A 22,456-nucleotide genomic window follows, 5' to 3' on the forward strand; every position below is an offset into this window, starting at 1 on the left:
ATAGTATGTTAGACATGGAGGAACAAAATGTGCATACGGAGCAGATAAAGACTAGCACAGTACACTAAACAAGAGATTTATGTTTCATTTTATATATCAGTTTCCATCTACAATGAGTAAAGTCTGGAGTGCAAATACAAATACAGAACTCTGTTTAGTACTAATTGTTCTGTGTCACAACAATGCAATCCCACATGTGTACACTGTTGTAAGCCTCAATGAGTTCAACAGGGCTTACTCCTAGGTATGGATATGATTGCGCAGCCTGAGGAGGCTTTCAAGATCCCAAATAAATTTTACCACCATGTCTGAAAAGATTTTTCATCAGTCATTTATTACTTTTGTTGTTCAGTATTTCCTGGCATTACCTACGGCCAGGTTTTAACACCCCACCCCCCCGACCATGTAGTCAGTAATGTTCTACTGTATTATAAGATTTTAATGCTTTATCCAGAGTCATTTGTGGGTTAGTCTTTTCATTTTATGTTTTTTAATAGGCAAGTGTAAACTGTGCTCGAATCATAGCCATGAAGTTTGCAAGTAAAACTGCAAGAGTGGATATATTTATCTCAGAATAGATAATCTGTCCCAGAGATACGTGTTCCTATTTAGACCGCTGTACTTTTGTGCAAAAGTGTGTGTACCTCAAATTTGGTCTGAAGATTCCCCCTCCCCCTTCCATTTCTTTCCCACTCAAGCTTCCCATTTAAACGGTTCCACCAATTCTTTTCGCTAAAAAATGTGCATAACCTTTGCGGAAGGTTCTACAATCGATACCTTAGGGCTGTGACCACACACCTATCTTAGTGCACCATTTCTGTACACGTTTCATTCTGATTAAATATTCCTCATCCCCTTCTATCAATTCTGAATCCTTTGGGGAAACATCTGGCTCTGCAACATTAATGGGTGAATAGAGTTCATGGGAGTAGAGACTGGTGGGGGAATGAGGAGAAAAGGAAGTCTTAAAAGAGGATCTTTAAAGATGATTGATGCATCAAACCCATTGTTGGGAATGTCCCGACCCCTTTAAACTATCCAAAGTAGGCCCAATCCACTGTGAAAGGCAGCTTACAAAAGATTCTCAAAATAAAAATCACTCAAATCCACTACAGGAACCAAAGTAACATAAAACCAACATTCTTCAAGCAGCATTCCCCACCCTCTTGCTTGTTCTTCTCTGGTGTCAAGCCAAGCAGCAGCTCCCACCAAAATATTCAAGATAAGGGAGTGGGACTGAGCATCTGGATCTCGCTCAGCCTGCGAGGAAGTGTTCCTCTCCTGTACAAACAGTTCATAAGAGCTGCAGCATAATCTGAAGAATGCCATACGCAAACAGACTTAAGTCTCATCCTATTCATGACCCATATCAGTGGTCTGAAAGAATCAGGATGTCAATCCTGCCACTGTTCCCAACACAGTCTTCAAGACTGAGATGAAGGCCTGCAGTGCCTCTGGCTTGTTTTCACTCTGCTTCACCAACATTTGCATCTCTGCAGCCCCCACTTCAAGTAGCAGCTCTGTCAGGAAAAGGCAGCCTGTATCATCCTGGGCAACAAGGTAGGCCTTCCACAGCGGGGAACCAGCCTTGCTCATAGCAATAGTCTGGATATGGACAACCTGAAGTGCGGCCTGCACAGTGTCTGGCTGCACAGTTTCCTGCCAGGGAACAGCTTGCTGGCAGCCCAAACCCAGGTTTAGCCATGTCCTCTCAAACTGCTCGGCAGTCATGCACATGCTTGGTCTGAGAATCAGGCTGCTCGAACTGGTGTCGACAGAAGGAACCTCCTCTTCCTTTTCCGGTATCAGGGGCTCTGAAAAAAAGAGGAAACAAAAGCCAGAGTTAGGCAACACAGATCACTTTACATCCAGCAGGAACGTCAGAACTGTAAGACACTTCACAGTCCATACTGAGCAGGGCAAAAGAAAAGCATCAAGCAAACAGTGTCAGATGCTTAAAGCAGCATCTTTCAACGGAGGGTCTGGTTTTCATTCAGGAAAACAGAGTGCGTAAAGCCCAGAGAAATGGCCAACTGAATCCATTACCTTCATCCACCGTTGTGGGATCTTCAGAGGGAGAATCTGTATGGGGAAGGCCAGTAACCCGGCTGGCTGTCATGGCTGCCCATTGCTCTTTGCCATATATAGGCACCAGTGAGTTAAAGTCAGAGGCCCACGCATTCACAGAGCCTTCAGCCTGCCCTTCCAAGAACCTCAGAGAGTGATCAGATGTAGGGCTGCAAAGGATCCCTTTTGCTTCCTCCATGCCAGCTTGCAAAAGACGATAGTAGAAGAGTGCACGATCCCGAACTGCCATGTCTCTCTCCTCCTCTGGATGAAATAAAGATGCGCTGTTTTATTTTTATTGTTCACCACGACACAGACTTTTTATTCATCACAGCCCCTAGTGATTCCATGCCAAAGGGCTGCATAGACCTCTGCCTCTATACAGTGTGTGATTCCCCTTACCACCTCTGGGTATATGATACTGGCAGTAAGGGAAGCAAGGAAAGAAATGATTCAACGTACACCAGTCTAACATTGAAATCTATGGATTTTTAAAGAACTGCAGAGTTTGTCAGACAATTCTCAATACATCTCATCCTCACAAGAGATGCACTGGCCTATTTCATAATGCAGCAGACATCTTGGAAGGCTTGTACTTACCTATGCAGTAATAGAGCAATCGACCCAACATGTCCTGACACTCAGCTGGACGTCCTATGAAGAGCCGCACCAAAGCTGTTAGCAGTTCCAGCTTCACAACCGAGAAGGTCTCTGATTTCACATTCTCTACAAAATCCTCCAAAATATAGGGGGCACTGGGGACTCTCTCTCCATGTACGCCCAGCAGCCAGATCAGTGCTTGCTTGCCCTGAGAAAAAACCAGAATACCTCACAGACAGGGCCACACTATCTCACTTAGAACCCCTCACTTATACCACCAAGAGCTAGTGACATAAATGTTCACAGACTGTCACAGAGAGTGGTGGGTTGAGCAGATCTCTGCAGAGGGAAGTGGGTTCAGACGCTGCCTCACCTGGTAATTCAAATCCCATATACTGCAGCCCTTTTGATTTGAAGATTCTGAAAGTGTATCCACATTGCAAAATGCAACTCTGTCCTATGGTTACCCCTTCACCCAGTTTAAGTTTACACACTACTGAATCAATAAAGCGTTTGTCTTGCCTGCCTGCTCCTGCACACCTAGCTGTGCCAGCAGCTTCTGAGTTAGCCAAATGCTAAAGATTTTCTTCCCTGCTTTCTCACTTGAACAAAAGGTGGAAGGATACCCTTTTGGCCCTTTGCTTTCATATCAATGCATAACTCTAGAATGCTTCGATCAGGAACCCTACCTTGACCGAACTGGAAAAGCAGAGAGGCTACATGGAAACATTCCTGTACAGGAGCAGCTCACCTTACATTTCTGGAGCACAATACAAGTTGAAGTGCCATAGTTTTTTTTCCAAACAGACCACATATAAACAGTTCACCTAAGAAGGAAGAGATAGTGCAGACCTCCTACAAGACAGAGGGCAGGCTGATATGATCCCAGAATGTTTTGAAAATTAGAACTTCGATTTCTCGAAAGCATAATCTTAAAGGATTTTCATGCACAATTCTAGATTCCAAGTTGCATTTCACAACTCTCTTGGCTCACGTAAGACTCTTAACAGGCCCTCAACTGAGTCATTCCATCAGTACCATTCCCTGCCACTAACAAAAAGACACTCCCCTTACCTCACTGTCCTGGATGGTCTCCTCACAGCCACCCAAAGCCTGGGACACATTCTCTATACACTGCGGACACAACCACACCAGGTCCCGGAACACCTGAACTACAGCTACAATGTGAGGAAAAAAATATTTATGAGAACAATTTGTATGAGCTTTTGGCCCAAACAGAGGCCTCCAAGGCAGTTCACAATAGTAACAATTTCAATACTTAAAAAACAGACAACATTAAAAACCAGAAGGAAACAGTTAAACACAAAACCATAGCAAGCAAGATTAATACACACTAAGATAACAACAACAATTTATTACTTGTACCCCACCCATCTGACTGGGTTGCCCCAGCCACTCTGGGCAGCTTCCATCAGAACATAAAAACACATTAAGAACTTCCCATTACAGGGCTGCCTTCAGATATCTATGGAAAGTCATATAGTTGTTGATCTCTTTGACATGTAATGGGAGCCTAAGTTCCTTGAGTTGGCAAGGCGCATTTGATAGCAAGAAACCAAGCCTTTAGCACCATCAATCTTGTGGTATGCTCTGCCAACAGAGATACAGCAGGCACCATCTCTGTTACAACTTAGAAACACCTGCTGTAAACTATATATATATATGCTTTCGTAGATTTTCACGGGTACAGGAATGCAGGTTTTGGTGTCTTCGGGTGTCTTCCCGTGTAAGAGTCGGGGTGTCTGTGCGACGTTTCGACGAGGTCTCACTCGTCATCTTCAGGCTGGTGCTTTCCAACTTTTACAAACATTTTAGCCAGAAAAACAAAATCTTTACAAATCTATAACACTGGTGTATGGAAATTATCCTGGCCATAGCATTCTGCTCTAGCTTTACGAACACTTTCATGTTTCATCTGCGTGGTTTGGGGTATTTGTTTCAAGCAAACAATTCTTCACACAACCCAGATACAGCAAACACTGTTTTCCAGTTTACAAGCATGCCAATGTGGGCTGAAGTCTAATTGATCCAGCATCTGTAAGCAGGTGATAATTTGAAGAAAAGGAAGCAAAGAGTGATCACGTGAAAGAGGCACAAGTAAGGAATGGTACAGTGATGGAAACTGCAATGGAGATAGCACAGTTGTGTTCCGTAGACCACCGAATGGTAAGGCGGAAACCAAATCTCAATCAGAAGGGTGGAGATAGTTACCTGAAGTTATATGCTCCTGCTTCAGCTCAAGGAGTTCTGTTAGGATCCTCACACACTGCTCAGTGTAGGTCCTTGCAATGTTGCCTGTAAAGTCCACAAAACAACCCAAGCTTTGGTTAGGCAGCTTCAACTTAAGCTTTTATCCAAGTAGCACCACTGCAACATATTCCCTCTATGAGAGTTGAGATGGAGCAAGAAGCAGCTTTCTTTCTTCAGTCAAAATTACTTCTCAAACCCAAGCTGCCCTTGTTTTCGGTTTGGTGCTTGAGCACTCAGCCAGGAAGATGGGAAGTGTCCCTGGAACACTGCTGTGCCCAAACAAAGTAGCTGGCTATTCAGACTCAGTAGCCCAAACTAGTACCATTAGTACCCCCGCCGGTGATGTATAGACTAGCACTGAATGAAGCTCTATCTCCCTGCCTGGAATGGATCAACAGTACTACTATCACTTTTGTAAATCAACAAAATCTTTAATAAACAAATAAAAGGGGGGAAAGGAAATAGAAAAACAGTACTACTATCATGAATGTGATCCAATGTGTTCCAACTCTTTTGTAGCACCATACAGAATAATTTCACATATCCCAAATATCAATTTACCAAGGAGAGAACACTTTCCATTTCATTTTTTTTGCTAACGAGATGTTTCTAAAAAATAAGGCTTGTATGTAGGTATATTCTTTAGAGGGGCTGGACCTAGATTTCTAGGAGACAAAAAAGGCAAAGACTCTTTTTTTTAGGGGGGGGGTCGTAAGCATTTTCTTAACTTAATGAATCACCAAGAAGTTCTGGTATTTCTAAATACCTGTCTTAATATACAGAAATATGACAACATAAGCACAAGTGAGTCAGCTCCAAGATCAGAGTGCGCAACGACCAAGAAAAACAATTCAATAAAAGAGGCACAAGCAGGTTGTTAGAGACCATCTCAAGGAAATGGGAACAAGCTGTTTTTCATAGATTAACACTGCAATCCAAATCGCCTTTATGCTGGACATGTGGGCGAGACGGTTTGATTGGCAGAGGTGTCCCCCTAGCCAGGTCTGCTAATCTCTGGGGCCAGGGCAGAATGAGCGGGTACAAAATCCACTGTATCTGAGCTGGCCCTACTTCTCTCACACAATGGCATCATCAAGCCAAAGTAAGGCCTGATCGCTGCACCAGCTCAGTTGGTAAAGAAAATTGTTTGCCTATCCCACCCCTTTTCCAGGTGTGAGTGGCAGAACTGTGGATGTTGGTGGCCCACCACTGTTAAGTTTGGTTGCTCCCTGGGCAGGGTTTCTATTGCTGCCAAGAAGGGACAGAGTAGCCTGGCCATAAACAGAAAAGCAAGAAAGGGAGAAGACTGAATAAAACTGAAATGCAGGAAACTCAGCAAAGAACTTCTGGGCATAAATACTTAGAAAGAGGAAGCTGATACCACTAAATTGGGTTATTGCCAAGAATTTTAAAAATTCAGAAGAATAACACATCCCCTACAGGCCAGAGAAATGCTGCTGTTAGCAATGGGGCAAATTCCAACAAGATGAGCCCTGACTTGAATGTTGTGTCTAATCCCCCAAATTCCCAACTACTTAGATCAGAACTAAAAAGTTAAATAAAGCTGCAGTCCTCAGACTAGCTCCACTGAACACTGACTTGCTTCTGAGTAGACATGCACAGGGCTGTGCTGTTGAGTTCTCATTGAACATGAGTAATGTTATCCTGTATACTGTTGAGAATTCAATTCCACGTATTATCAGAAGAATCTCAGATGAACTTTATGAAGAGAAGCGATAAATGTTTGTCTTTTCAGCAGCATTGCAGAAATCACTGGTAAACCTCAGCAAGTTATTTTGGACTACATGGCTTTAAGACTTCAACCATGAAACTACTATGGAACAGATTGTTTCACTTATTTCTATTCTGAGGGCCTTAATCTTTTTCTCAGTTTCTAAGGAGTTGGCAAATAAAGCATATGTCCTTCTGTCACCCAGTCTTAGAGAACACTTATTTGTATGGAGGAATCCTGCTAGGTCACTTACCAATGGCAAAGATTGCTCCTTGTGCAAGCTCTGCTGACACGTCAGTGCAGTAATCTCTTAGTTCCTCCAGTATCTGTGGCACGTTTTCATCGTTCACCAGCTTGCACAAAACCTCCATTTTCTGGCACTTGATATAATGTGGTTCTGAATATGAGCAGAAGAACTTCTTGTAGTGGCTACTGAAATGGCCGGGAAGGCTGTCTAAGATCTGGCGCACATGACACAAGCCAGTGAAACAGAGTTCCCGACTCTCAGAGGTGCAAGCAGACAGGAGCGGGCCCTTCACTCTCACCAGCACATCTTCCTGCACGTGCGGAAAGTCTCTGGCCAGCACTAAGAAAAGTTTCGTGGCAGCCATCACCACACTGGAGCTGCTACTCTTGAGATAGCCATCCAGCAAGTTAAGGATGTCAAACAGCTCTTCTTCAGAGCGGGGATTGTAGCGCAAGAGAAAAGTCAACACTTCACTCTGTCCCCACTGGTCTAGGTCAGGCATCCTACCAAGAGAAGAAACCCAAATCAGTACACTGGCTATTGGGATTGCTAATTGCAATACCTTCGCTTGGCTTCCACAATCTGCCAGCCAATTATTTCCTAGACTTGCATCTTTACCCACCACTTGTAAGGCAGAGTCTGAGAGACCTGCTGGAAAACTAAGTCTGCACTTCCACATTACTTTACAATTTAGGCGTGCAAAAATAGGAGTCTCAACTTATCTACTAGTTATGTTTTAATTAGAACAAGAGGTTTTCTGCAGCAGGTGTGACAACTACTCTTCCTTCCCTAAAGGGAACTGAAAAGAAGAGAGGGTAAAATAGGTTGAAGAGTTTGGTGGGTACCAAAATAACTGCTGCTAATAAAAAGCAGGGGGATCTCCATCCCAGTGTTGCCTGCTGAAACTGAGTAGGAAGGCACTGAAGGCAAGGCTGGCTCTTCTGCTCTGTCGTCCACATGTTCAACTCTGATTTTTCTTGCCTAGCAGAGTGAGTGGGAGAAGGAATCCATTCATAGAACCCCTTCTCTACTGCAGAGAACTCTCTTGCAATATAAAAAAACCCAAAATACCACACAAATATTTAACAGAAATAACATAATTAACCCAAAATATTAAGATTTGGGTTTTCAGAAGGCAAAATTATTGGACGGAAGACTAAGATTCCATACCTATATGCCCTCATGAGCTGAACTAAGAAAAAGGTAAGAGTGATTTAGTAGCCTTCGATACTGATACTTGTTAGTTTCACACCCATATACTTGCACAACACATTTAAGTGCAGGAAACTGTGGGGCAGGGCCTAAGAAAGTAATGACTCACACGCTTGAAGAAAACCTTCATAGGAAAATTCTACAATTATTTTATCATTACATTACTAGCATCAGATTATAAACGGCATCTCAAAATCCCCCCCAGATTCAAATGTAGGTTCAAAATAATGCCTTTCCCCTCCTCAGCTAATATCCAATCATTCATTCTTAGCAAGACCCACAACAAGCAAGTTCTCAGTGCTGTACCTGCCATTTCCCAAACTGGATTGCCAACCGAGTATTATTCAGCAGAATCAGAATTTGCAAGGTAACCATCCATTTCCCTTAACCACCCATTTCCCTTATGTAAAATACATATGCCCTTTTTTAAATGATCCACAAGGTGGCTTACTTCACACCCAAAAACATACACTATCACAAATGCACAGCAACAACACAATTCATAGACATTTCCGCAACTTCACACAGCAAGAGAAGGGCAATAGCTGAGTGACATACCAACATCACCAATTGCTGGGCAGTTGACCTCTGCGAATCTACAAGCAAAGCACAATAGACTTCACAAACTGTTTGGGGGAAGAACCTACCTGTTGAGAAGATGGTGGGCAATGGGTTTGTTGATGACAACTCCTCCTTCATGTGCCAGGATCTCCTCTAGTGCCCTCAAACAATTCACCACTACAATAGGATCCTGGTCACGAAGCAGACTATATAGCTCATTAACTAGTGCGCCGTCTGTAAAAAGCATGGAAGTTAGATAATTTCCCCAACTCTAATGCAATAATCATCTGCCTAGGAGAGTGCCTCTTGCAAGCAGCGGTGGTGTTATGTGCATGCACATGTAACAAAATAACTCAACCCTCTCAATAACATGCCAGCTTCTTGCAAAGTACTGCTGCCAAGTGACTGGCGATAGGGAGAGTTCCAACCAGCAGGGCAAATACATTCTTAAAGTGGTATCTCGCCTCCAAGGGCTTTGGGCTCAGTGAAACTATTCCACAGCAGCCATGCTGCGGTCTCTGCATTACAGCACCAAAATGACATGTTCCCGTTTTTATTCTTGTATGAGTCTGGGGAAAATTAAATAGACTGAAAAATAAGCATGCATATTTACCCACTTCGCAGTCCCCTTGCAGTTTCTGCATCTTTGCACATCCGAGGACAGCGACTCTCCTTACATAGGAGGCTTTGTCTCGCAAACCATTCAGGATTGGCTGTTGGATATACTCCTGTATGCTGGGCATCCTAGGAATATTAAAGGGCCATCATGTTCCGACTCCTCCTAAATCCCTGTTTGTATATTTTACGTTACTCCGCAGCCTGCCATTCATTACATTAGCAGACACTGCTGCTTTGCAACAGGCTTCCAATAGTTAGCTAAGACAAGGAAATGGACTTCTGACAGCTAAAAACTTTGGCAGGATTTGGGTAACGCTTGTACTGTACTAAAAACTAAGGTAAAAATAGAATAGTTTAAGAAAAATAGAGGAAAATATATGATGCAGTTGAAAAAGATTGAAAATGGAAACCATGGAAGGGTGGAGGGAAGTCTTAAGGATTCGGGGAATCCTAAATGTTGATGATTATGTCTAATGATTGAATTTAAATGTGTAGTGTAAAACTGAATAAAAAAGATTTCATTTTTAAAAAAGGAGATGGACTTCTGTTCTATGCACAAACCACTTTAAAATGGCTTGTCAGCTGTGGGGGGGGGGGAGTCACCCCAAAATACTACTTCTCATGTTAATTCCTTGTCTTTCCACACTTTATTGCATAGTAAGCATTTATAATCCTGAAGCCCCTTGTTGCTTAATAAGATGCAGCTGGCGGTACAATTCCACAAAGCTGATTTAGCTAGACCAGCCCAACAAAACCTTGTCATTAAAGTGGCATCTAATCCCTGGCAAACAGAGCAGTGAACTGTGGCAGCAGAACCCCTCCCTCGTGATGACACAAAGCGCAATGTGGGAATGTACCTCCTTTCCATTCATCAAGCATTGGATCTGCACCCCAGAACTAGTGAGAGGACCATATTTATGCTCATAAACTTAAGACTGGTCATGCTTAGGGGCTCATGTCATTAAGCCACAGGGATGAGGAAGCCCAGGCCCACAGGCCTCTGTATCTGGACCTAAGGACTCTCCCCAGCCACACCCTTCAGCAGCCCTACTTTGCACCATCCTCAAGTGTTTCTGCCTGGCTGGAATGTGCCCTTGAACACAGACAAGACTTCTTGCTTGTCTTGGATATAGGAAAGTGGGATGTGTGTGTTGAAACTAAGCTATGTACAGAGGTAAAATTAACAATCATTGCTCGGCCTACTTTTGCTTCTGGTCTGGGGCATGTGGCCCCAGGAAAGTTTCCCAGAAGGAAATGTGGTCCTTGGGTTGAAATAGGTTTCCCACTCCTGAATGAAACAAGTTCTATTCCCCATAAGTGCCTATAGCGAAGGCCAAAACAAGCAGCACCACCACTCCACTTATAGTTTTGTTACCTGAAACTGCACATGCTTCGCAAGGCGAGGCCCCTAACCATGGGGTTGGGATCTGAGCAGTCTTTGCAAAGGGTGTTGATAGCTAAAAGAGCCAGATCGGGCTTCAGAGGAGCATATGTGCACATATACAAGTACACTAGTTTTTTCTGAACAATATCCACTGTGGCACTAGCTTTGACCATCTCCATAAACACACTGGACACATCTACACCTTGGGTCATATGCCTGCAAGTAACAGATAAAGTATTTAAGCACAGCATCTATGTATTTATTATCAGTTAAAGCATTTGTATACCACTTAATTGTTAGAGTTTCTAAGTGGTTTACATAAAGTATCAGCCTACTTTAAACTCCTAAGATATAACAATAATGGCAAGAAACAATAAGATATAACAAGAATGGCAACAGACAATATATAAACTGTAACCAGTTCTTAATCACAAGAGAGCAGCAAGTTTAGTAGGTAAAATTCCAGGAGAGAAAAGGTTTACCTGCATTTGGCCTAATGCGACAAGTCAATTTGCAATCCATGTCTCGATGTCTGCATCACAAAACCAAACTAATAGTGCAATCCTAAGCATATCTATTCAAAAATAAATCCTACTGAATTCAATGCAGTTTACTCCCAGGTAAATGTGATTAGGATTGCAGCCTAGGGCTGCGCCCATTAAAGGACAGTTTCTGCAAATTGAAGAAATTGGCAATATGCTGTTTGAAAGGGTATAATGAAATCTTAAAAGCCAGAAAGGGACCCAAACAGAATCTCCAGTAGTTGGGGTGAGTTTCAGGGCTGTGCGTATCTCAGTCTCTTTTTAAGAACAGGAGAAGTAGAATTATGCAAAATAAGAAGTATATGCAAATATAATGTATAGTAACCTCAAGGTTAGATTACTGCAATGCGTTATATGTAGGGCTGCCTCTGAAAGTTCGTAAACTTCAGCTAGTGCAGAATTCAGTGGCCAGGTTACTCACCGGAGAAAGACAGTTTGAGCATATTACACCAATCCTGGTCCAATTGCACTGCCTACCAATTAGTTTCCGGGCCAATTCAAACTGCTGGTTTTGACCTATAAAGCCTTAAACAGCTCAGATCTGCAATACCTCAAGGACCACCTCTTCCCATATGACCCTACCCAGATCCTGAGATAATCTTCTGAGGCCCTTCTTCGTGTGCCTCCTCCTCGAGAGGTCAGGAGAGTGGCAACACCAGAACGGGCCTTATCTGCAGTGGCTCCCCATTTGTGGAATGCTCTCCCCAGGGAAGTTTGCCTGCCGCCTTCGTTATACACTTTTAGGTGCCAGGCAAAAACATTCCTTTTTAACCAGGCCTTTGGTTGATTTGATTGACATCCTATGCCCTTTTAAAATGTGGGGTTATTGGGAGGTTACTGGGTTGTTGTTTTTATTTTGATTATATATTTTGTGATTTTATATTTAGATTTTATTCTGTGAACCGCCCTGAGACCTCTGAGTATAGTGCAGTATAGAAATTCAATAAATAAATCATCATCATCGTGTTCAGTGATATTTCATATGAACTTTGAGGCACATATGTGCAGAATTTTTATTTGTTTTTTAGAGCATGGACAATATAACTTAGTCCATGACAGTGATAAGAAGAGGGTACTAGAAGACAAACAGAGAAAGGCAATTGTGCTACCTTGTACAAGGTCTTCACCCTCTGATCAGGTTTCTGTTTCATTTCCAAGCAATGGGTGAGGTTAATTTCTGTGTCGGGGCTGTATTTTTTATTTATTTGAATAATTTAAAATACTGCTTAATACTACCAATTCTTTCGTTTCCATTTCCGTTCAATTAGTAGTCTGCATTTGGTTGTTTTAATTGGCTTTATTGTATGTCAGCATGAACCTACTAACCAATAAGGCAACAACAACAGCCTTACTAGGGTCACAAGATACTCAGTTCATACACATCTGAGCACCCAGCATTTTGGGAGCCCCAACTACAATGCCCAAGTAGCAGTCCAGGCCACAGACCTGATCACTCGCTGGATAACATTCCTGTAGCGGAGACGGTCAGTTTGCACATGAGGGTTAGACAGTGCTCTCTTCAGCTCCTTCACTGTATCCTCTGAGCCTAAGTATGGCATCTCTGATGGGCTCCTAAACACCTAGGGAGAAAAGACTGTGGAGAAATCTGTAGTAAGAACAGAGAAAGAACCCTGCCAGATCAAACAAGAGGCCTAACTTGGTACAGCAACCTGTTTGTCACTGTGGCAGAAGATAAGGACAACAGCGCTCTCCTACTATTGGGAAGGGCTCTGGCTTAATGGTAGAGCACATGCAAATGGTGCCAGATTCGATCTCCAACATCTCCTGGTAGATAACTCTGTTTGAAACTCTGGAGAGCTGCTGCCAGTCAGATGATACTGAGAAAGATGGACCAATTGTAAGGCAGTCTCTTAGGTTCTCAACAAGACAAAGTCACACAGGGACCTTCACAGAGTGGTTTTTAACCCTGGCCTCCTAGGTTCTAGTCCATGAAATATCCTTCCACATTCTGGGAATCAGTCTTAGAAGTGAGTAAGATGGGTTGGAGTAATCGTGAGCCAGTTGGGAGTGCTAAATCAGGACTGGGCAGATCCAGGTTCAAGTCCCTACTCATCCAGGAAGCTCACTTGGGCCAGTCACCCTCTCTCAGCCTAACCAACCTGGCAGGGATGCAAAGATTAAATGTGTTTTGGGGGAAGTTAATGTTCTGCTTTTGTTCTATTCATTTGTGCTTTTACCCTGCAGTTTTATCTTGTGAACCTCCCCGAGATCTTCAGACGGAAAGTGATATATAAATGTAATAAAAAATTGAGAATGTGTATGCTGCCTTGAGCTCTTTGGAGTAAATGCAGCATGCAATAATAAAGAAACGAAACAATGTTCTCCTGCAACTGGCACTCAGAAGTACCGCAGATGCCATACAGCCAAAACATGCCTACTAGTTCTATTGCCCAATAATTCGCAGTGGCTCCCCAGGTTTTCAAGAGAGGGTCTGTCCCAGCTCTACCCAGGGATTTCAGGGGTTTGACCTGGGACCCTTTTGTGCGTAAAGTGCGCCTTGGGCTAGCGCCCTTCCCCGCGCTCGGAAGCCTAGCAGTTCCAGCGCAGCAGTCAACTTGCAAGTCTCTGGGCTTTGCCGGAGAGGAGCAGGAAGGAAGCAAGCAGTCGCCAGGTGGGGCGGGAGTCGGGACATCGGCTCCGGCCAGGGTCGTCGGTCGTTTTCCCCACGTACCTTGGCGAGAGTCTCGCCCGCCCACGGCTGCTCAGTCTCGCACCGACCAACAAAAGGGGCAGGCGTCTTCCTGGTTCTCTCCCGACTCCTTCCGGGTTTCAGCCTCCATGAGCGCCGGGTTAAAGCGTCAGCAGGAACGAGCGCGAAGCCGAGCGGAGGAAAGCTCGCTTGCACTTTAAACCGCGCTGGCTTCCTGCCTTCTCGCGCTTTTAAAACCAAAAGGCTCCTATGTTGGAAGTGCCCTCAAGGCGAAGAAGAAGCAAGACTTCCTCCCTTGTGAAATGCCTACCTGTGTTGGTCTAGGCTTTAGGAAATAAATGGGAGCGGAACGGCAAAGCGCGTTTGGCGGGTGGAAACTAACGCTTCAAGAAAGAAGCATATTCCCTTCTTGTTGTTACCATCAAGGATAGTAAAGCCACAGCTATACTAAAACTCTGCAATTTCTCCATTGTTCCTTACAGGCAGCTGCTCCCTCCTTGCCCTCCCAGAGGGGACCCGTCCCCCCCCAAAATAACCAAGGGAGTTCGCCTCCAGCCAGCAGAATTCCCAGCCAGATTTCTTTTACGCACCGAGTAGCTGAACAAACGGCTGCTCGGTAATAAATGCGCATCTACTCCTGCGCGCGTCCCCAAACTGTAGGACACGGGGCGTTTGCTTCCTAGCAAGCCGGTCTCCACCAGCATGTGGCGCAGTCCTGTTTCCGTTTCGCAGAAAGCGCTGTGTTTCTACGAATACCTTGGCGCCTTGGGAGCGGGAGAGTTGTTTTGATTTCTTCGGCGGGAAAATCCGACGGTGCAGAGGGAGATCCGAACGGCGGGGAGCCTGGCGATCTTCCCTGCAAGCAAAAATGAAAGCAGCTCTCCAGTACCGGCGCTCCGATTCAACCCGCTGACTGCAAAGCATTTTAGCAACGGGAGGGAGACGCCCGTTCCCGTTCCCTGCTCTCTGTGCCGAAGGCCTACAAAGTAGCACAGTAAGCTTTTGGTTTTTGGGGTGGGAGACAGGACCGAGAGAGCTCCGGAGCGAAGTGGGCAAGCGTTTCTGGGACCGGATGTGAAACGTGTATTATTTTATTTAAATGTATGCACCCTCAAAGCAGTTTACAAACATAAAACGATAGAATTGGGAAAGTTACAAGAAGAGACTAAAAAAAGATTAAAACTTTCTTAACAGCTGGGTAGACTTGTATAAATAGAAATGTTTTTAGCAGGCGCTGAAGAGTACAGTGAAGGTGCCTGCCTGGTATCCATAGGCAGGGAGTTCCAAAGGGTATAGAATCCTAGAATCATAGAATCATAGAGTTGGAAGAGACCACAAGGGCCATCGAGTCCAACCCCCTGCCAAGCAGGAGGCAGGTAGTAGGTGTCCTTTGTACAATCACTCCAGTACAGTACCTTCCTGTAATTTTAGAGTCCCCTTTGCAACTATCCTGCTTCCTCATCTTACCTGCTGTTGCTTCTCAATCCAAATTGTTAGGCCGTCATACTAGTTTGTATCAAAGTTCTATCCTATGGAGCTCATATTCTTATAATCTTATCTGCCAGTCCTCTTCCCACCCTTTCTCATTCTCACAGTCTGGCCTGAAGGATGTGGTAGCTACCAAAGGTAGCGGTTTGTGACTCATTTGCATCCTGTTGCGTTGGATGAGTTTTAGTTGGTAACGCTTGAGGATGTGAACAAGATGCTTGGTTTGTTTTCCGAGCAACCACTTGGCCCCTTGCCCTTTTGCCCCTTGTGGATGATAAAAACTAGCAGAGGGAGCACACCTGTCAGGGGCAGTTGATGAATGCCTACTTGTGGGAGAGGCCTGCTTGAAGGTGGCAGTGATAAAACTACACCTTAACCTCTCCTGAATTTAGAAAATTAAGTAATTACCAGCTGCTAAAATTTAGGACTTCTGAATACATTTAAGGATAAGGTTGTAAGCACCACTATCCCAACCCCTGTCTCTCTTTTTATCTCTCTATTTGTGAATTTTTATATTCCTGTTAAAACATGTATCTCAGTTTTTATTTCTTGTTCATCCAGTTCTAAGGCTGTTAGTAGTTTTATTGATGCCCCCATCCACCCTTGACTTTTCTGAGGTGGTTTTGTTTGTTTTTGGTATTCAGAATTTCCCCCTTTCTTTTAACAGGAGCTGGGCTGATGAACGGAACTCTCATCGCAGGCACACCCATTGCGGTGGATTTTTGGAATATCAGAAAAGCTGGGAGGGCTCGTTTGTTCTTTCTTTCTCACATGCACAGTGACCATACAGTGGGGCTTTCCAGCACGTGGAACCGACCTATTTATTGTTCTCCGGTTACTGGTCAAATTCTGCATCTTAGACTGAAGGTAGATCTTTACACACACATGTGCGATCTTCCGCCACTTTAACTTAGAGGATGCCTACAGTTGACTCTGCCATGCCTTCATTCTGTTTTTAGGTGGCTGAAAAATGGATCCACCCTCTGGAAGTTGGAGACAGCCATGTCCTGGCCTTAGATGAGATGCAGAGAGAGACTATGACTGTGACCCTGATAGATGCTAACCACTGTCCTGGATCTGTCATGTTCCTTTTTGAAGGTTACTTTGGTGTCATCCTTTACACAGGTATGTTGAGGAGAGACATCTAACATTTTCCTCTGTGCTTTTTGCTATCTCTTAATTTGTTTCTCAGCACAAACACCTTGCCTATTTTCCAGAAATTATTTCTAAAATTACTTGCTTATATATACAGTGGTACCTCTGGTTGCGAACGGGATCCATTCCAGAGCCCCATTCACAACCTGAGAGGAACGCAACCCGCGTCTGCACATGCACTGGTCGCGATTCGCCGCTTCTGCGCATGACGGCATTTTGCATGTCTGTGCATGCACAAGCGGTGAAACCCAGAAGTAACCCTTTCTGGTACTTCCGGGTCGCCGCGGGACGCAACCTGAAAAGACGTAACCTGAACCGAACGTAACAAGAGGTATGACTGTATATGAAATACACACAGAGTGATAGATAGGCAGAAACACCCCTTGCCTGTCTTGTGTCATGGAACCAAGACATGGTTTCCAGCTAGGTAGCAAGCAGACCTTAGTTTCAGCAAGGTGCTGGCCTCATGTGCCTTCCATATCCTGGGACCGGTAGCCATGTTAGTCTGTTGAGAAGTCGGGGGCTGGACAGAAGAGGAGGAGTGGTGGAGACAGCCTCCCATCCTGACCTTTCCAGGGAAGAGGAAGAGCAGGACAGTATAGATTTACAACAGTGGTTTGTGGCAGGTCACAGCTCAGAGGTGGATGAGGGAGAAAGTTTCTTACAGTCCTTTTTTATTTCAGACTTTACAGAGAGAGGCTATAGAACCCAGCCTCGTGGATAATCGGGTTGTTCCGAGTGAATCTCCACCCCCCCTTCTCTCCCACTTCCTCATTCATCATCATCACCACCTCTACAGGTGTTGCTAAGTACCCTCTGTCTTTGAGCTTTTTGTTCTCCTACTTTTAAGGTCCACCTGGTTCTGGGAGATGGTGGGCCTGTAATGCTTTCTAGTGACAACGTGTCAGCCAGCTGCTGCTCCAGCTCTGCCTGTTGCTCCTCTATATTGATATATTGCCCAGGCCTACTAGCCACACATGGTTAATAATAATAATAATTACTATTATTTTCTTTTTTATACCCCACCTATCTGGCTAGGTTTCTACTCTGGTTGTATCATGGTTGCCTCACAAGGGGGAACAAAGCAATAATTTTAGATTTGAAATTTGTATAGAAACAGTTAATAATAAACTCTGCTGCAGCAACTTCTTCCACAGTAACCAAAGAAGCTGGCTTTATCCTTAGCTTAGTCCTTTGGAACTTTAACTGTAATTTCCATTTTAACCCTTCAAGTGGCTTTCCCCTGACGGGTATGTGACATCTGTGCCTCACCAGGTGATTTCCGCTACACTCCCAGCATGCAACAGGAACCAGCTCTGACGAACTCAAAGCTTATCAGCAGCCTCTACCTGGACAATACCAACTGCCACCCCGATATTGTTATACCATCCCGGCAAAAGGCCACTGAACAGATCAAAGAGGTGATCAGAGCCCACCCCCATCACCAGGTTAAGATTGGTAAGCAGTCCTAATAGGTTTGGAAGACGTTTCCTAAACTGGGTGAGGAACTCGAGGCCTTCAAGGTGTTGCTTAACTATAATTCGCATCCCTGATCTTTGGCCATGCTAGCTGGGGCTGATGGGAGCTGGAGTCCAGCAACAGGTTCTCCATCTTTATGTTGGTTAAGGCACAGTTTCAAAGCTACTGAATAGAAAACAGAAGAACAGGGTGGCTAACACACTGGAATTTTCAGTGGCTGTTCAGAAAGGAACACAAGTATGGACCTCATGCAGCGGTTCCCAAACTTTCTCCCCCACAGACCACTAGAAATTTGCTGAGGGTCTTTATGAACCAATTCAAGATTTTTCTGCCTGTTGTAGTAATTGCAATTTGCTAGGCTAAATGTTGTATGATTTTGTATTTTTACAGACATTCCACAGGCTACCTGGATTTGTGGACTGCTGGTGGTCCTTGGGCCACAGTTTGGGAATCCTTAATCTTAGGACATTAAAGAAATCTTACCTTTTTCAAGTGAGGTTTACAAGCACATCTCCCCCAAATTGATATGTGAAAATCGATCCTGTACAATGAATTACTCTGAAGGATGTGAATCCATAAAATCTGGATGATAAATTCATAGCTGGGTTTAGTAGCGCAAGGATCATTAACCACTGGGGCAGGGACTCACTTGGGGACAGGGTAGAATTACTTGGAAAATGTACACACTATACCTTTAAACCATGTACATTCCTACAATGAATTCTGGGCACTGTAGTTTAAGGGTTGCTGGGAATAATTACAGTGCTACCTCGGGTTAAGTACTTAATTCGTTACGGAAGTCCGTACTTAACCTGAAACTGTTCTTAACCTGAAGCACCACTTTAGCTAATGGGGCCTCCTGCTGCCGCTGCGCCGCCGGAGCACAATTTCTGTTCTTATCCTGAAGCAAAGTTCTTAACCTGAGGTAATACTTCTGGGTTAGAGGAGTCTGTAACCTGAAGCGTATGTAACCTGAGGTACCACTGTATTCTCTGAGAGGTAAACAATAGTGCCTAGAATTCTTGAGGAAAAAATTGTGTTCTGTGCTTTAAAGATATAGTGTATACGCAGCCTTGAACTCCAGAGTAACAGCTAAGCTGCTGCTGTATCAGAAGCCCTGAGATTAAGGTACTATTAGCTGCTGAATAAACTTCACTGTGCCTCATGCCGTCTGGCCTTTGAAATGTTTACAGTTCTTTGTCCTCTTCTAGGTACTTATAGTTTAGGAAAAGAGTCGCTGTTGGTGGAACTGGCCAAGGAATTTGGCACCTGGATTGTGGTAAGTCCCCAGAAACTGGAACTTATGAAACTGCTGGAGATGGAGGATGTGTTCACCTCTGAGGAAGGAATGGGTAGGATTCATGCTGTGGATTATTCAGAAATCCGCCAAGCAAATATGAATTGCTGGAACCAGAGCCATCCGACCATAGCTGTTCTCCCTACCAGCCGGCCGCTGAAGTTCCAGCACCCTGACATCCACGTTGTTCCCTACTCAGACCACTCATCTTTCCAAGAGTTGCTGGAATTTGTAGCTTGGCTAAAGCCCTGCTCTATAATCCCGGTGGTAAAGAAAGAAGAATGTCAGATGTATTTCCAACAATACTTGACAGCTAAAAACTGCACACCACTGGAGTCCAAAGTCCCCGAATCAGTGAAAATATTCATGCAGCAAGGAAACAGTAAGTGGGAAAGGCCCTCAAAACGGCTGAAACTGAGTATCTCTCACCATGTACCCAAAGGGGTTTGGTTTGACCCCCCAGAAATATGTAGCAGTGAGAGTGAAAATGGCAGTGATGCAGAGATTTCCCAGCAAAGCTGCCCAGAGCCCGTGGAGAAAACTGTCCCTTGCTCTCAATCTGGCTGTGTTGAGGAGGACCAAAAAGACATAACAGCAAAACGAGAAAACCTTGAGAGCCAGAGAGCAATAACGTCTGAATCTATGACATCTTCCAAACATCAGCTGAAGGGCAGTGGTGTCAATCAGTGTCAAAAATGCCAGGCAACGGTGACATTGAAACACACAAATACATTGTCCTGGTTTGAAAGGGATGCAGAAAGAACGCTTTGTTCCTCTGTAGGCAGTGAATGTATGGGGAATCTGGCCTTGGAGAACCATGTACCCTCAACATCACATGCTGCTCAGATTGATACACATGACCCGTTCGCCTCTCCAGCAGATGTAACATACCAGCCTGTCGATGAACAGGCTCCCCAAGGTCTCCTTCAGGAATATGATTTATCTCCGCTCAACATCCCAAAGCAACTTTCTCTCCAACACTTCGACTGGCAAGTCGATAACTACTTGAAAAAAGGAAAAGACAGAAAATGGAATAACGAGGAAGGCAAATCTGCAATTGGGATAGCAGAACTAGCAGCAGCCAGTGCAAGGACGTCTGCTAACGCAAAAGGGCTTCTCTCAGCTTCGCCCCTCCCCAAATTGGCTCTGGGAGGTGAGGAGAACCCCCAAAACAGTGTGTGGGGCAGGGGAGGAGAGGGAGAAGCAGAAATGCCTGCGGTGATGGGAGCGATCTCCTTAACGCTACTTTGAATTCCACCCACTGTTGTTTTCTAGTAAAGTTTATTTTCTTCTGAATTAAAAAAAAACAAACAAAAAACTGTGCAAAACTCCAGTAGTGTATGGCTGGTATATAAATTTCAAGATAGGATAGTTGTTTCCTCCTCAACACTGCTGGGGGAAGTGGTCTCATATTTTGCACAAAAGGTTTTATTGGCCATAAGAGACACTGGTAAAATCGGTGTTAAACTTCTGCATCCAAGTTTGAGGCTTTGCTTGTTAATTCTTGGGGCTTATCAACATAATGATCAAAGCCAGCGTGTGCTCTATCTTTACCTTAGCCCAAATCCGTTGGCAACAGGAGAATATTGTATAAACGCTTTATGGTGGGTGTTGGGGGGGTTTAACCTGTTGGGTTTTACCAACAAACCATGGGTTTTTACAAAGATAAGGAATAATAATAATAATAATAATAATAAATTTATTATTTATACCCCATCCATCTGGCTGGGTTTCCCCAGCCACTCTGGGTGGCTTCCAACAGAATATTAAAATACAATAGTCTATTAAACATTAAAAGCTTCCCTAAACAGGACTGCCTTCAGGTGTCTTCTAAAAGTCTGGTAGTAGTTTTTCTCTTTGACATCTGGTGGGAGGGCGTTCCCCAGGGCGGGTGCCACTACCGAGAAGGCCCTCTGCCTGGTTCCCTGTAACTTGGCTTCTCACAGCGAGGGAACCGCCAGAAAGCCCTCAGCAGTGGACCTCGGTGTCCAGGCAGAACGATGGGGGTGGAGACACTCCTTCAGGTATACTGGACTGAGGCCATTTAGGGCTTTAAAAGGAAAGATACACACCAGTGTTAGTGAGGGGAGAGCATTTCCCAGCATTCCTTCTCATTCCTTCTGATAGTAAATAAAGCTGGTGAGTACCACCAGAATCTGGGGGGTGGGGGGCAGTACTTACTGTTACAATATAGAAGCAATGAGGCCGCGAACTGCTGGCTTGAAAGCAAAACATAAATGGGAATGCTGGGACTGTGGCGTGGGAAACACAGGGACAGTCTATTCACAGTGCGAAGCACCGGAATTAGCTCAGAGTGTAATATGAGCTGTACAGGAAGTACAGGAGGAGTTTGCTTCTCGGCTGCTGGAGTTTGAAGAGAGCAGACGTGTTTTTCTGTAACGCTGCAAAGACAGAAATAAAGACATGTAAATAAAGACACGGGGGGGGCAGGAAAGAGTGGTGTGTCCTTCTCACGCTGAGGAGGATCGCCGATCGTGACCTCTGCCTGGATCCTGCCGGAGAATGCAGACAGGTAGGTCAACCGGTGATTCAAGCCGGGTGCCTGGAGAGTGGCCAGTTTCTCCTGATAATGGCTTGAATCCCAACACTTACTACACCTGAGCCACGCATCTCTGCTGGGAATGATGTGGTGGCTCGGGCACCTGCAGGCTCTACAGCCAAGGGGGAGGTGGCGGGTGGACTCCCAGCAGGTTCCACCTTGCTGAAAAAAGCAATGCGGGTCTGCAGAGCACCAGAGTGGAATGGGGCCTGGGCACTAGAATTCTGGCATGCCTTGTCCCATCTCATGAGTGCCCTGCCCCAGGCACCCAAGCGGCTAGCTAGGCCGCTGACCAGAATTATAGTCAAAATCGATGCGAAAGAGAATATTTGGGGAAACTCCAAGATTTACAGAAGTACAAAAAATATTTTTTTGGGGGGGGGGAAAACCTAACAGGACATCCCCCTCTATAAACACCTCCAGTTCATTGGAGGACTGAGCATACTCAAGTCACAACAGAATGCTGAGTGTCTTTTTGGGTGGGAGGGGGGGTGGAATCCTGAAAACTAGGTAGGCAGGGGAATGGAATACCCAAGAAGAAGGCATGATTGTATGAAATACTGAACAGGGGC

At 44.7% G+C, this 22,456-nt stretch overlaps 2 protein-coding genes across 5 annotated transcripts; one reads left to right on the forward strand and one right to left on the reverse strand.

The window, feature by feature from the left end:
• Positions 1-60: 60 nt before the first annotated feature.
• AP4B1 (adaptor related protein complex 4 subunit beta 1) lies at positions 61-14,787 on the reverse strand. 4 transcript variants are annotated; one of them, XM_082227194.1, is made up of 11 exons: positions 14,662-14,787; positions 12,681-12,828; positions 10,684-10,908; positions 9,304-9,434; positions 8,777-8,924; positions 6,924-7,420; positions 4,900-4,983; positions 3,742-3,845; positions 2,668-2,875; positions 2,047-2,331; positions 61-1,814 (listed from the first exon to the last, which is right to left on the reverse strand). In XM_082227194.1, exons 2-11 carry the CDS (start codon positions 12,791-12,793, stop codon positions 1,387-1,389), a joined length of 2,223 nt encoding a protein of 740 aa, XP_082083320.1. In that variant the 5' UTR covers positions 12,794-12,828; positions 14,662-14,787; the 3' UTR covers positions 61-1,386. The 4 variants fall into 4 exon arrangements, with proteins under 4 accessions (XP_082083320.1, XP_082083319.1, XP_082083318.1 ...); XM_082227193.1 differs by lacking the exon at positions 14,662-14,787 and adding an exon at positions 14,496-14,652; XM_082227192.1 differs by lacking the exon at positions 14,662-14,787 and adding an exon at positions 13,927-14,489.
• DCLRE1B (DNA cross-link repair 1B) lies at positions 14,771-20,998 on the forward strand. Its single transcript, XM_082227196.1, has 5 exons — positions 14,771-14,899; positions 16,061-16,260; positions 16,353-16,518; positions 17,824-18,006; positions 19,239-20,998. The coding sequence occupies exons 2-5, from the start codon at positions 16,072-16,074 to the stop codon at positions 20,573-20,575; spliced, it is 1,875 nt and encodes a 624-aa protein (XP_082083322.1). The 5' UTR covers positions 14,771-14,899; positions 16,061-16,071; the 3' UTR covers positions 20,576-20,998.
• The last annotated feature ends 1,458 nt before the right edge of the window (positions 20,999-22,456 follow it).

Source organism: Podarcis vaucheri, assembly GCF_965113315.1.
Source record: "Podarcis vaucheri genome assembly, chromosome: 6".
NCBI lineage: Eukaryota > Metazoa > Chordata > Lepidosauria > Squamata > Lacertidae > Podarcis > Podarcis vaucheri.

What these genes read in the sequence shown, in the direction of transcription:
- AP4B1 (XM_082227194.1), bottom strand. Translation starts at nt 12,793, where the DNA reads ATGCCATACTTAGGCTCAGAGGATACAGTGAAGGAGCTGAAGAGAGCA. An exon ending in GCAGGAGCATATAACTTCAG is followed by an intron (nt 3,846 to 4,899) that starts GTAACTATCTCC and finishes CTCACATTGTAG; the next exon opens with CTGTAGTTCAGGTGTTCCGG. An exon ending in ATTGCTCTATTACTGCATAG is followed by an intron (nt 2,332 to 2,667) that starts GTAAGTACAAGC and finishes TATTTCATCCAG; the next exon opens with AGGAGGAGAGAGACATGGCA.
- DCLRE1B (XM_082227196.1), top strand. Translation starts at nt 16,072, where the DNA reads ATGAACGGAACTCTCATCGCAGGCACACCCATTGCGGTGGATTTTTGG. An exon ending in TTCTGCATCTTAGACTGAAG is followed by an intron (nt 16,261 to 16,352) that starts GTAGATCTTTAC and finishes TTCTGTTTTTAG; the next exon opens with GTGGCTGAAAAATGGATCCA. An exon ending in TGGTGTCATCCTTTACACAG is followed by an intron (nt 16,519 to 17,823) that starts GTATGTTGAGGA and finishes GTGCCTCACCAG; the next exon opens with GTGATTTCCGCTACACTCCC.